This window comes from Martes martes (assembly GCF_963455335.1).
Source record: "Martes martes genome assembly, chromosome: 3".
NCBI classification, from domain to species: Eukaryota; Metazoa; Chordata; class Mammalia; order Carnivora; family Mustelidae; genus Martes; species Martes martes.
The window spans coordinates 175,489,045-175,504,919 of NC_137890.1; the positions used below are offsets into that span (position 1 = coordinate 175,489,045).

Genomic DNA, 15,875 nt, shown 5'->3' on the forward strand with positions numbered 1-15,875 from the left:
ACCAAAAAAGGTGAGCAAATTTAGAATATTAGGGTTTTTGTTTAAAATATTTGATTAATCTTTAGGTTTAATAATTATTTTTTAAGTGCTTTGTTACCACAAACTGTGGGATACTTCTAGTTTCATTAAAATTTTTGTAAAAATTCTCTTTATGATAATATATACTATAATATACAAATCTATTTAACCAGGAACATAGAAACTGGAATATTTTGAAGATAAGAGAGTAATAACTTTGAAGGAAATGTAGAAAATTTTGAGGATTTGTGGTGGTTGTGTCAGATGCTAAAGGGAGGTCTGAAAAATGTCTCTTGGTTTTGCCAGTTATAAATTGAGACCTTAGCACAAGCAGTGTAGTGGTATGATGGAGAGGGCTAGAGTGGGCTGATGAGAGAACTGGAGATGAAGTAGAGAGAAGGAGTCAAGATTACACTTTAAAAGTTGCTGACTGTAAAGGCTATAATGAAATGGATGTACAAGGTCAAGAAAGGGATTTTTCTTTTTAAAATAGAAGAAATGTAAGTATCTTTATTAAAATGAAGGGAAAGAGCTAGAGATGGTAAATGAAATATATATCATAAAGTTATGGAAGGATTTTATATAAGGTGGAAATGCACTTGTTCCTTTAGAGTGGCATGACAGAGGTTAAGATGGGTGTAGATAAAGTTGTTTATAAGTGGTTGTTGGCAAGTTAGGAGTGGGAAAGGAAGCTATAGGAGTTAGATAAAGGTTTGGATAGACATTGACCAAACATTCCCTCTTCCCTTCACTTCCCTTCCTTTTCCTCCTCCTTTTTTTGGTAACATGAATAGCCTACCCCTGGAGAATGATGTTTTGTGGTTTCTAAGTTGTTTTCTTTTTTTTTTGTTTAACCTCTTAACTATATTGCAAAAAGTGCTTAATTGATATTTGTAAAACTAAGAATTTTAAAGTATTCTCTAATTGAACTTTTTATAAAATAAACAAGTACCTAATAGTGAAATTCTATAAATTTAATAGATTATTTTATAGTACTCACATTTGAGAATATTACCATAGATTTTGAAAATTACATGGAAACATGATTTTATAGTAATAGTGAAAAAGTTTTGGTTTAAAAACATCTGTACTGAAGGAAGGTGAAATTTATCTATTTATGAGCCTTTTGCTCCTGGGAGTAAAATGTTAAATGAGGCCTAATTTTATTTCTTATATCTTTGTGTTTTTCCAACATCGTTTTTATTTTTTTTCTTCACATGTAATTATATATGAAGAAAACATCTTTGGGGCGCCTGGGTGGCTCAGTGGGTTAAAGCCTCTGCCTTCAGCCCTCTGCCTTCAGCTCAGGTCATGATCCTAGGGTCCTGGGATCGAGCCCCGCGTCGGGCTCTCCGCTCAGCGGGGAGCCTGCTTCCCTTCCTCTCTCTCTGCCTGCCTCTCTGACTACTTGTGATCTCTGTCTGTCAAATAAATAAATAAAATCTTAAAAAAAAAAAAGAAAGAAAGAAAGAAAGAAAACATCTTTAAGAATCAGAGGTTCTCAAGACTAAGGGCTTAATGTTATTCAAACTCGACCCTTAATCAGAAAACACTTTCTGAAGATGTCTCATTAAGCACATAAATACTGTTCATTTTATGTATTTAAGTAAAAGTGAAGGTAGGGAAATTAATCATTTGAATAAGAACTTTTAAAATCCTGACAAAATGTACATAATACAGAATTTACTGTTTTAACTATTTTTATGTTTAGTGCATTAAGTACGTTCACATTGTTATGTAACAGTCACATTCACGTTGTTGTGCAGCAGTCACCATCATCCATCTCCAGAACTGTTTTCATCTTCCTAAACTGAAACTCCATACCCATTAAACAATAAGGACCCATTCTTCCTTCTTCGCATTCCTTGGCAACCACCAGTCCACTTTGTGTCTCTATGGATTTGACTACTCTAGGAATCTCCTGTAACCAAAATCATACAGTATTTGTCCTTTTGTGAATGAGTTATTTCACTTAGCATAATGTCATCAAGGTTCATCCATATTATAGCATGTATCAACATTCCCTTCTGAAGATTGAATAATATCTCATTCCACGTATAGACCACGTTTTGTTTAGTCATTGATCCCTGGGTGAACGTAGGAATAGCCACCTTTTGGCTATTGGGGATAAATGAAAAAAAAAGTTCAGAAAAATAGGGCTCAAATTATGTGCAAAAGGGTGAATAGAAAACACAGCGGCCACTATAGGTTTGGGAAAAAAAAAATAAATGGCATTATTATCCTAAACCTGTGAGCAAAATTAGACTAGTTGCACACTGTTTAAATAATAATCATAGGATATCAAAATTTTAAGACAGGAAGAGGAGTATTTTAATTTGTTGAAAGGGAAACAGTTCTTACTTTGACATGTTACTTTAAAATTTAGTGATAAAGAATGACCTAGTTTTCAATATTGAACCCTTGCCCTTTTCTTTATCTGTCAAATCTGTCTTAATCTAGGGTGTCTGTTCTTTTTCAATGAAAGCATTCATACATGTGGGAAGCACATGAAGACTGGCTAAAGACAAGGACATATAGCTGTAGTGTAAAATGTCTCCTCTGATCTGAAAAGTACTCTTAAATGTACTTGTGAATTTTGAGTTGCATACTTAGCTGAGATGTGTAAATCAGTACAAATGTCAGACCTAATAATAGCAGTATAATAGTAGGAAGTTACAGAATATAGATACAGACAAAGGTATATTTAAGTGATAGGAAATTTGGTAATTTGCTGTGATAAAGGATATATATTTACCTTATAGTTCTTAAAAGTTATTGTAGTGTCTAAATATTCTCTTTGCTACAAAATTTTATCAAGTCTTTTTTTTTTTTTTTTAAAGATTGTATTTGTTTATTTGACAGAGATCACAAACAGGCAGAAGAGCAGGCAGAGAGAGACAGAGGGGGGGAAGTAGGCTCCTCGCTGAGAGCCCAATGCAGGTCTTGATCGCAGGACCCTGGGATCATGACCTGAGCTGAAGGCAGAGGCTTTAACCCACTGAGTCACCCAGGTGCCCCAAAATTTTACCAAGTCTTAACCAACATTTGGCATTTACTTAGTTTCCACTCTTACCCAATTTTTACAGTCATACTTTCTTAAAAAGTACATGTTAGTCTGTTAAAATGTAGTATGCCACAAAACAGATCATTGAGAGTTAAATGTATGTCTTATAGTAAACATATCAGATATTGAGAGTAGTATATGATTATATGAGAAGTAAATAAGACAGTATATACAGAACTCTTATAACAATATCTGGCATATAAGAAACAGCCTAATAATGTTAACCACTGATATTTTTATGTAAGGACATACTATGTATGTTAAAACTGTATATTTTAAGTGTGTATTAAAATTGTAGGCATTCTTATTTCTTTCATTTTATGGCATTATACTAGTTACTGATTTAGAACTATTCTTACTTAAAAAAAAAAAAAAGTGCTTCCAAATGGCCTGAGTTATGATGAGGATTTTAAGGGATGCTTGGGTGGCTCAGTCAGTTAAGCGTCTGCCATTGATGCAGGTCATGATCCTGGGGTCCCGGGACCAAGTCCCACACTGGGCTTTCTTTTTAGTTGGGACCCTGCTTCTCCCTCTGCCTGCTGCTCCCCTACTTGTGCTTTTTCTCTCTCTCTCTCTGACAAATAAATAAAATATTTATTAAAAAATGATAAGGATCGTAAGGCCTATGTAGGGCCAGCTATTACTGAACATTCATTACATAGGTTCAGGGAATCAGAAGTACCACTTCTTTCTCCATCATATCTCTTGGGGAGATATAAAGTTGCTGTCCTGACTTTGGTCTGCCTAATTTGGTAAGGGACCCTGTAATTAAACCAATTACTTGAAAATTTAGGGTAAACACAGTGTTGGGTTTTATTCTCAAATTACATAAAGTATCTCCTCACAAGACTATCTTGGGACATTTAATCCCCCCATTGTAACTTGTATTCATTTTCAATCAATTATAGTGTTTTTTATGATTTAGTGGTTTTGAGATAACTTGTGGTTATGCATATAGCATTTACATTTTATATATTCTTTTTGTTTTAGACGTTTTGTGACCTTGGGCAAGTCATTTAATCTCTTCACATCTTATTTCTTTATCTTTAAATTTACTGGGACACAAATATGTATAAAGTAGCTTCTAGTACTAATATTCTTCAATTAATGTTTATTTTTGAGGAATTCCTTTTTTTTAAACAAGTGAACAATAAAAACAAAGATTTCAAAACAGCCTAAAATGTATCTTTTTGTCACATGACTCTTGTGTTTTTCTTTGGATGTAATCATTTTATGTTAGTACAAATCAAGAGATTTAGTGAATGGAGAAAAATTACTTTATTCAACATGTCTTAGTAACATTATAGCATAATCTAGAGGTTATTATGAAGGAGGTATTTAAGACAGTATGAGGAATGGGGATTCTACTCAAGTGCTAGAAACTTTCATATAAGCCAAGAATTGTTTAAGAAAATTTATTACATATTGCCTTTCTTGGATGATACTGAAGTTAATTAAATTTTTCTTTGATTACTCAGGCTCATGACTGGCCACATCCTCAGGGAGTATGGAGATTAATAGCTGTATATCTGTAAAATAATTTACTTGATAGTAAATATCTACTGAGTAGCCTCAGTGTGCTAGATACTGGATTAGGCAGTAAGGATACATGTTGAACAAAAACACATGTGGTCTCTGTACTCAAGGTATAAAGTGTGGGTGGGAAAAAAATGACATCAACCAAATAATTGTAGAAATAAACGCATAATTTTAAACCCTGATCAAGTGCTATGAGAAAACTCATTGTTAAGAATATTCCTTTGGGGGGTGCCTGGGTGGTGCAGTCAGTTAAGTGTCCGACTTTTGGTTTCAGCTCAGGTCATGATCTCAAGTCCTGATCTCAGGGTCGTGGGATCAAGCCCCATGTTGGGCTCTGCAGCTCAGTGCTGAGTTGGCTTGAAACTCTCTCCCTTTCCCTCTGCCCCTGCCCCCCCCCCATTTTCTCTCTCAGGTAAACCTTAAAAAAAGGGGGGTGCCTGGGTGGCTTAGCTCGTTGAACGTCTAACTTTTGATTTCAGCTTAGGTAATGGCCTTAGGGTCATAGCATCAAGCCTTGTGAGATTCTCTCCCTCTCCTCCTCCCCTGCTCAAGCATATGCTCACACAGTCTCCCTCTCTCTCAAATAAAATAAACATTAAAAAAAATAATAACATTCCTTTGGGCGGCGCCTCGGTGGCTCGGTCTGTTAAGCATCTAACTCTTCATTTTGGCTCAGGTTGTGATTTCAGGGTCATGAGATTGAGCCCCATGTCAGGCTCTGCGCCAGACAAGGGGCCCTTCTTAAGATTCTCTCTTCCTCTTCTCTCCTACCCATCCCTGTTTGCAAGCACTCTCTCTCTCCAAAAAAAAAATAAAATAAAATAAAAAATTACAAAATCAAAAATATCCCTTTGGAATCAGACAAATCTGAGATCAGTCCCAACTCTGAGCAACTTTGGTAGCATTGTATTCTTGGGCAACTTTCTAAATCACAGTTCAAATGAAACAAAACAGACTGCTTTTTGGGTTGTTGTAAGGATCAAATGAAATAACAAGTGTGAGAGTATTTTGCTTTGTTTTGTTTTGTTTCGTTTTGTTTTAACTTGTTCATTTTCTGTCTTCCTGGAGAGAATATAAGTTCCATGAGAGCAGGAACTTTTTTAGTCTGACTTATTAACTGCTCATTTCCTAGCATCTAGATCAGTGAGTGTCACATTATGGGCATGAGTAGATATTTGTTGAATGAATGAAATGTCTTTTAAGATTTCTTGCAGGTAATCAGCATTCCATAAAAAAATATTTTGTACTCATTTCTCTTTTCTCCCCATAGTCAGATTGATATTTTCAGCATTGCTCTCATGGCTATCTCCTGCAGTTCTGCTTTGTCTCATCTAATTTATTGATGGACTAGAAAATCAGGTAACAAAAGCGGTAGAAATATTTGTATTATAATAAGAGACATTCTTTAGTAAGAAAGAAGTCCTCTCCTAACAGTAACAGGAGTGAACTTTTGTGTATGAACAGTGAGGTTTTTGGGTTATTTGAAAGGATTTTGTGATTTCATCCATATTCTGTATACTTGGGATTGCCAGATAAGTAATCTCATAGGTGAAGTATTACAGTTATTCTAACAAAGGGTACTTATTCTAGCTTTATATCATATTATATCATAATTTTTGTGTATAATTAGGTTAGAAGAATTTTAAGATTTTAATATTTAAAGGTTGGCCACCTATTCTGTATATTAATTTTTAGGGGATCACATAAAGTTTATTGTTGGATATAATTTAATAAAATCTTTAAGGTAATTTTTATAATATCCTAATGAACTGTTCTCTCACTATGTCTAAAGTAAATTCACCTGGTTAATTATTTTCCAGGCTACCTGTTTGCCCACTTGTTATTCATTGATTCCCAACCCCCACCTCTTGTTTAATGGCAGTATCTCCCAGAAGTTAGAATTGTTTTTCTTAGCTTTATTAATCCTGGCAGCAGGGTCTAAGATGAATCACCAGGAACTGAGCAACTGACAAGATTGAGTCTTCAAACAAATGAAGCATTCTATTTTATCATCATAGAGATATTAGTTTTTAGATCTTGTACTCTAAAATAAGATAAAATGTTGTAAATGGATCCTTGCTTACCCCATGGGGTATTATCTCAGAGAAAGTGAATTTCTATTTGAAGTAATATCTATATTTTTATTATTGTTGTTGTTTCTTTTTGCCTCAATGAGACCCAGAACATGGTACAAAATTAAATTCCAATGAATCATTGTCATGCTATTTATTTTCACTAATGATAATTATCTCTTGAAGTACAACCATTCTTTCTAATTGGATATCATAATTGAAAAACTGCAGTTAAGCTGGCAAACTAATTACATAGAAAGTAATTCTTTCATCCTTATAATATCTTCAATAGTCACTTCTCAGAAGAAAACACTGTTAGCTGCATATTCTAGACTGAAATTTTCAGTATAATTTTGGGTTCATTTGAATGACATTCATTATGTGCTGCTTTTATCTCTGGCTCTTAAATTCTTAAGCTCGTAAGTTTTTTATTTTTATGTAATCTTTACACCCAACATGGGGCTCAAATTTACAGTCCTGAGATCAAGAGTTGCATGCCCTACTGACTGAGCTAGCCAGGTGCTCTTCAAGTGATACTTTTTAAAGCATTAGGCAAAGAGACTAGAACACCAATAATGGGGGTTATATTTTTCTGAGAATTGAGACATGAAAGTTTGTCAAACATTTCTAGCTAATCTATAGTTTGGGAGATACAATTCAGATTCTTCAATATAATATCTGAGCTGTTTTTCTCACATATAATTTGTTTGAAAGTTTGAAATGGAGACTTTCTGTTTTACTAATTACTATTTTTCATTTTAAAGTAAAATTTGGAGAGAGATAAAAATAGCAGTTAACACTATAATAATCTGTTTTTTCTCTCTACCTTTTATTGTATAAAACTTTGACATATAGAAAGCATAGTAAAGTGAATTCACATATTCCCAGCTTTAAGAATCCCCCAAGATTTTGGGGGTACCCAGTTGGTTTAGTCTGTAGAGCAGACGACTCCTGATCTTGGGGATGTGCGTCCCAGCCCTACATCGGGGGTAGAGTTTACTTAGAGGAAAAAAAAAAAGAAGAAGATAAGAATTCCCAAGATTTTCCTAATTCATTTCAACTATTTCCCTTCCTGACACATTGTTTTCTATGGACTTTTAAAAAGCAAATTGTAATGATTGTTACTTTAACTTGTAAATACTTCTGTATATTTCTTTGCTCAGCTTCTTTTTTTTTCTTAAACATACCCACCTTGGTATTATCATCTGCTTATTACTTTTATATTATTAGCCATGATTTGTTGCTATCACGAAATTCTCTATTCATATTCAGGTTTCCCCAGTGGTCTCAAAATTATCTTTTTATGGGTAATAAAATATGGCTTTTGAGTCAGGATCCAAACAAAATCCATATTATTACATTTGGTAATTATGTCTCATAAGTATCTTACTCTGATACTAATCATTACTAGTATATGATTACTCTGATACTAGTTTTTACTTACTCTGATATTAGTCATTTAAAAACGTATTGGAAGTCCCTAATACAGGGGCACCTGATTATCACAATTGGTAGGGCATGTAACTTTTGATCTTGGTGTTGTAAGTTCAAGCCCCACATTGGGTATAGGGATTACTTAAAAATCTTTAAAAAAGGGGCACCTGGGTGGCTCAGTGGGTTAAGCCTCTGCCTTCGGCTCAGGTCATGGTCTCAGGGTCCTGGGATCGAGCCCCACATCGGGCTCTCTGCTCAGCAGGGAGCCTGCTTCCTCCCCCCTCTCTCTCTCTGTGCCTGCCTCTCTGCCTACTTGTGACCTCTGTCTGTCAAATAAATGAATAAAATCTTTAAAAAAATTTTTTTTTAAAATAAGTCCCTAATACAAAAAATTTTTTAAAAGACTGATTTTCAGATGACATTTTTTGTTTAGAAAAACAGTAGAAGCTCATTGTAGGAAAATTGGAAAACTCACAAAATACTAAAAAGAAAGTAGAAATCATATTGCTCAGAGTATGTTTATTTTCTATCACATTTATATATTATTTTCATAGTTGAGATATATTAGAAGCAGTTTTAGATTGATATATAAAGATTTATAGATATATCTTTAATTCTTACAATAAAGGGACTTGTAATTTGAGTAAGGGGTATAGTTCTTCTCCTTAATACCTAAAGTAGGGGAAATGGCCTGGTAAATGTATGGTTTTCTCTGTACCAGATAATGCCTGTTATCGTGATCCATTGGTCCTTTGAGAGAGTTGTTTTAGTTTTGACATTTGGAGGACAAGTAATGCCCATAGAAGACCATTTTAGTAAGTTTATATAAGCCCTATTTTAGGTAAATTCTTTAAAATTTCTTTCAAATGGCAGAGATTAATGCCATCCTAAATGTCATTGAGTTATCTGAGTATGTGATGCATTCATTTTTCCAAAAACTATCAAGAGAAAACAAGATAGTAAATTCAATTATTAGCAGGATGTTTGACATCAGGGAAATTTGGAGAAAGTTCTTGCTATAGATTGAATTCATCAAAGAACAACTGATGAAAAGGAGAGAATTAAATAGAGATTACTAATCATGCAAAAACAGTGATTTTTAGGTGTGTAGTTTTATAGATATATTAGTTTCCTAGGGTGGTTGTAACAAATCACCACTGAGTGGCTTTTTTTTTTTTAATTTATTTATTTGACAGAGAGAGAGATCATAAGTAGGCAGAGAGGCAGGCAGAGAGAGAGAGGGGGAAACAGGCTCCCCGCCAAGCAGAGAGCCCCACATGAGGCTGATGTGGGGCTCAATCCCAGGACCCTGGGATCATGACCTGAGCCAAAGGTGGAGGCTTTAACCCACTGAGCCACCCAGGTGCCCCTGAGTGGCTTAAAATAACAGATACTTACTCTTTCACAGTTCTGTAGGCTAGAATTTAAAAATCAAGGTGTTGGGGCCATGTTCTCAATGAAAGTTCTGGGGAAGAATCATTTTTTGCCTGGCTTCTCCTGGTTGCTGGCAGTCCTTGGCGTTTCTTGGCTTGTAGCCCATCTCTCCAGTCTCCACCTCCTTATCCACGTGGCATTATTCCCTGGTGCATCTCTTCTTTGTCTGTTTCTCTTTATAAGGACATCAATGAGTGGATTTGGTGTCTACTCTAATCCTCTATGACCTCATTTTACCTAATTACATTTGCAAAGTCTATATTTCCAAATAAGGTCACACTGTGACGTTCTTGGTGGGTCTAACTTTTGTGAGGGCACTCTTCAACCCAGGACAGTGGGTATGGGTATTTTGTATGTGAATATATGGGAACTGGGGGTTAGGAGTGGAGATATAAGAATCTTTTTTTTTTTTTTTTTAAGATTTTATTTATTTTTTTGACAGACAGAAATCACAAGTAGGCAGAGAGGCAGGCTCCCCACTGAGAAGAGAGCCCGATATGGGACTTGATCCCAGGACTCCAGGATCATGACCTGAGCCGAAGGCAGAGGCTTTAACCCACTGAGCCACCCAGGCGCCCCAAGAATCTTTTTGAGAGTGCACATTCTAATTCTCCATTATTGATTTGTACTTTTTGTAAATTTTATTTTATTTATTTTTTTAAGTAGGCTCCATGCCCAGCGTGGAGCCCAATGGGGACTTGAACTCACTACCCTGAGATGCAGACCTGAATTTATCAGCAGTGAAACACTTAACTAACTGAGCCACCCAGGCACCCCTCTACTCTTTACAAAGTCTATTTAATATGAGAATGGTAAATATGGGAGAAATATTGAAAACTACTATCCTTAAACAGTATTTTAAAATAATACATTAAAAATTTATATTCTGCTCTTCTTGAGAACAAAAGATTAAAATAATCTCATAAAGTCATTTTATGCGTTTATGGTTCCAGCATTCTGAATTTACAACCAAGCCCCAAAGTTTCTTATTTACTAAAAATATTTGAACACAGCATTATAAGGTTATTAAAATATTCCAATTATTCCTATCCTTCTAAGAAGATAATTTGGTTTAGGCAAAAGGTTATTAAATATTTGAATAATTTACTGTGAAAAACTCTAGATTGTCTTTCACTGGGTTTGTGAAAGAAAGAAAAGAAAGATCAAAATTAAACTGTTATTCCACATCCTCTACCATTAATACTGCCACTGAGATAACACCAAAAAATTAGCTAATCCATGCCCCCATATATTCATATTTTAGATTGTTTTATTTATTAATATAAGTGCATAATGTTTGCAGGAATTGATTTTGGTAGTGATTTACAGTAGAATATCTGGTAAAAAATGAAAACTTTGGGGACTTTGGTTCCTATAGTAATTGAGAGTATAGGACTACACTGTAAAAAAAATTCACTTGAAGTTTTCCACTCATACTCTGTAGCAGCAAATTGAATGCTTGTTATCATCCATAAATATCTTAACTGCTAGGATTTTCTAGGATTGTAATAGCAAACCAGTTATTTCAGAAAGTCATTAAATAACTATTAGAGAAAATAAATAGTGTTAATATAAAGTATGAACTCAGAACTTTTTATTTTTTTAGATAAAGCTCTCAGTTGTTTGCACTTTTTAGATTAGAAGAAATTTTTAGACTTGATTGATGCCCTTTTACAAATCAGAACATCTTATAGTTCTTATCTCCTTATTCTAAATTTATGATGGACATACTTGACTATATAATAAGATACATCATATCTTACTACCAAAAACTACCTTTTGTAAACCAGATTTAGAGATATAGAATGAAATGCCAGGCCCTATCAATATATATATATCTAATCTTTCTAAAAGCTCTTTTGTAGTCTTCTGTTTAGAACCTCTTTTGGTTTTTAGGTTATTTAAAAGGTTCAATGTTTACTCATTCACTAAACTAATTATATAGGTATAATGTGTTTTATACAGGCACTATACAAAGTACAGAGCTGGAATGATAAACCTGGCAATATGCATATGTGTGTATTTCTCTATTCATTCAACAAATATTTATTGAGCATCTGCTGTATGCAAGGTGCAATATCAGGAATTTCTTGATACAAGGGTGAACAAAACAGATACAGTCCCTGCACTACTTACAGTCTAGAAAGACATTAATTAATCAGATAATCATACAGATGAATACAAAATTATCACTATGAAAAAGGCTTTGAAGGACAGATGAACAGTGCTATCAGAGCTCAAAAGGGGATTTGACCTAGTCTTTGGAAAGATGAAACAAGGGCTGAAAGACTCTAAGAAACAGACTTTTGAACTGAGAGCCAAATGATTATTGGAAATTAAGTAGTTGAAGGAGGATGTGAGAAGTAAAGCAGGGATAACATATGATAGGTCTTGTTGTAGAGAGTGTGAATTACTTGAAATGAAAGGAGGTGGTATGGCTAGAACACAGGGAGCAGGGAGGACTGCAATGCAAGATAGTCAGGAGACTGATGGCAGGTGCCAGGCCAGTCAGGGCCTTTTAAAGTTGGAAGTCTTTTTCTCCAGAGTAATGGGAAAGCTTTGAGAGATGGTAAAGGGATGGGAGGAAAGGGAATGAAAAGGTAATACTTGTTTTCCCAAAAGATTGGTAATAGAAGGAAATGAAGGGGGGAAAGTGTGGATGAGAGAGACCAGTTAGAGGCTCTTGGAGTATTCCTGGACAAAAAGAGCTTGAATTAGCGGAGTGATTGTGGAAATGGAGAAAGATGTCAACCAATCCTCACTGTTCTTCTCTCCTCAATTATTTAATTCATTTTAAAGCCAAATTATGGGACACCTGGTTGGCTAAGGCATTAAGCGTCTGCCTTCGGCTCAGGTCATGATCCCTGGATCCTGGGATTGAGCCCCACATCAAGCTCCCCACTCAGCTGGAAGCCTGCTTCTCCCTCTCCCACTCCACGTGCTTGTGTTCCTTCTCTCACTGTCTCTCTCTCTGTCAAATAAATAAAATCTTAAAAAAAAAAAAAAAAGAAACTTGAAAATGCAACATTCAGTGAACAAATGGCACATTTTCTTTTTATCTTTAACCCAACCTATAAGCCTCTAGCCAATTCAAAAGCTGTGTCCTGTCAGTCAATAAAGAGATGGCGGCTCATTTTCTTTAGGGCTAACTCTTCTGTGGGGAGGGGAATAAGGTCTCATTAACAACTAAAGAATTACAGAGGGTGGAGGTAAACTGTGCTTCAGAGTTAACTCCTGGAATAAAAAAAAAGCTCTTCATTTTCTCTAGACGCTATGAAAGCAATGTCTCTTGCCTAAAGATGTTTCTAACTTGCTGGAAGAACCTCTTTTTGTACTGGATCTACTCCTATCTTCCTGGATTCTAGCATCCTGACTTGACTTCTTATATCAGCCACCTTCTGAAAACTGTCTTCTACCTGACCTGACTTCTCTGCCAAACACCTACCCTACCCAGTGCCTCATTTGATATTGTCTATCATCTGTGCCTTCTGCTCACACTTGACATGATAGTCCAACTCCCTGGCTGTTTCTCAAGAGCAGACTGTTACTTAGCACTGATACACTTATTACAGAAAATAACATCTAGGACATGAGATTGGACCTGTTAATTTGAGAGTAGTGTTGTATTAAACCTTTCTTCGATCTTTAGAATGCTTACTAACTGGGACTTAAGACTTTTTTGACTAGGGCTCTCCGAAGACTAAAGTTAAGATTTTAGAGGTGCCTGGGTGGTTCAGTCGGTTAAGTGTCTGCCTTTGACTCAGGTCATGATCCTAGGGTCCTGGGATCCAACCAAGTCTGGCTCCCTGCTTAGTGCAGAGCCTGCTTCTCTTTCTCCCTCTGCTTGATTCCCCCCAGCTTGTGCTCTCTCTCTCTGAAATAATAAAGTCTTAAAAAATATAAAGTTAAGATTTTAAAATGAAATAGTTATTATCACCTCTTTCCCCCTATGCTGGTGTGTCCAGTAGTACATACTCAAGTATTTGTTCGGTGTATTATAGTCACCAAATTCCGTATTTAATTCTCTTTGGTGTTACCAACAGAAACCATTCAGGTGCCTTTATTTCTGATTTCTTATTATTATGTAAAGCACTCTTAAGTTACTTTCTTTATCCACAAGCTAGCAGAATATTTTATAGCAGCCATAAATATGATTTGAAACTAATGCTACTGCTATAGAAAAACCAGATCTTATATTTACTGTTAAACACCAATCCTATTTAAGTCAAATAACTTACTTAGAATGTATATGTTTATTAGCAATACAACATATGGCAGATTCACTTGTTGATATTAAAATACTAAATTGACTAGTTTCTGTCTATATAAATAAGGTTGAAATCGATACGTTGTATGTAGTGCCTAAAAAACTTAATTATTTTATATATAGTATACTGGTATAAATGAAATGAAATTTATGTGGCACTGAACATTAACTTCCTCCTGATATTCTGATTTTTAAAAATATTTAAATATGTTTAAAAATTAATATGAAGAATGTTGATGACATTAATGTGCTTATTTTTGTGTATAGTTCGTGTAATCTATTTCACTATTTTATAGTTGTGGCTTCTATATCATCAGAACTTTAAAAAAAATTCCTAAAACATAGTAGGATTGTATCTTTGTTTCAGAATTTACTGAAATGGTATGTAGTATTTATTTCAGAGCAACTAATGATACAGTATGGGATTTTAGCCTTTTGTAAACCTATAATCTTATATAGTTTCACCCATATGCAAAAAGAATATGATGTAAATAGTTACAGTACCGAACAACAGGCATGAATTATTGATTTACAGTGAACTTGTACATCATACAGGTGAACTCATATGAGCATTTCTGACTTATGGGATGTTTGTTTTACAGGAGGAAATAGAAGTAGAAATTATTTTTACAACTTGAATATATAAATCCCCGTTAATACCAATTCTTTGGCCAATTGTTACCACAAAATTGGCTAAAATTAATACTCTTCTGTCATAATAGATCAAGGCAATTTACATTTAGTTTTCTTTGTCTTTTTTGTTTGTTTGTTTTGTTTTATTCTCTCCATTCCCCAATTATTTCATGGCATTTCAGTGCTTCAGAGAATTTAGATGAGCTCTCTTCCTCCAGTAGTTGGTTACTTAACCAGAAGCACAATAAGAAAAGGAGAAAAGACAGGACAAGATTGAAATCTCCATCCTTGACTATCATGAGTACAGCTGCTCGAACAAGGCCACTTCAGAGTTTCCACAAACGAAAACTCTACCGATTGAGCCCTACTTTTTATTGGACTCCGCAGGTAAGGCTGCCTATGGGAAAACGTGAACAAAGATTTTGTCATCAATGTATTTCACATACAAGAGGATACAGCTTGTACATGATTGTTTAGAATAATTACATCTAGAAAGCTTTAAATATATAGTTTATAAGACATAGCTATTGAAAATATATAAGTGGAATTTAATAAATTTTTTAACATGGCAGTGTATTAAACTTCTCACATCTCCATTTTTAAAAAATACCTTTTATGCTTAAACTAATTTGGAGGAAAATTACATATCATGGTGATTTAAAATTTTGCTAGTAAGGGTAATAAGGAAGACACAAGTGTACTGCATATTTGTCTTTTGCTTAGTAAAAGAAAAGTAAAAATCTGCATAGCTGCAAGTTATTTTGTAGGAAATGGCATCAATCTCCTTTTTAGGTTTGGTATTTGTGAATCCTGGAGAGCATGTCTTTTCCTTTGTCTGGAATATAAGCAATGCAATCTTACATATCCATGCTCATACTTTTTACAGTTAAAATGTACTTCATTAAAAACATGCATTTTAAAAAGCATATTTTTCATTTGTTAACAGAATGTTAAATATACATCTTTCAGTACATATCTAAAACTGATAAAAGTCAATATGAGTTACCTTTAGTTTTTGTTATATGATGTGCTTTTTAGGAAAGTTTTTTAATGGGAAAATATTTTTATTTGAAGTTTTTACATACAAAGTCGTATTTTGTTTAATGATTTTTATTTAAATATGCTATACGAACTACATAAATGATATTTTTTGAAACTGAGTATGTAATTTCATAATTATAGATAGAATTGCTTATCAAAAATATTGAACATATGAATATGCCATAATAGTCTGCCTGGACAGAATTTGCTTGAGTAATTTAGGGGATTTGTTAGATGTTCCTAGAATATATTCTCTGAGATTGTAAAGAGTGACCTTTATTCATCAAACAAAGGAAAAAATGAGTGTGAGATTATTGTTACTAGTAGACCATATACTTTATCATATTCCACTCATTGTGCTAAGCATTTTCAG

General features: G+C 34.4%; 1 protein-coding gene across 1 annotated transcript in view; it reads left to right on the forward strand.

The window, feature by feature from the left end:
- The window catches only part of KANSL1L (KAT8 regulatory NSL complex subunit 1 like), a 140,995-nt gene that overhangs the window by 55,900 nt on the left and 69,220 nt on the right, over positions 1–15,875 (forward strand). Inside the window, exon 6 of the mRNA XM_080799291.1 lies at positions 14,644–14,848. Within this exon, the coding sequence (XP_080655417.1) occupies positions 14,644–14,848 (205 nt within the window). The remainder of the gene's footprint in view (positions 1–14,643; positions 14,849–15,875) is intronic.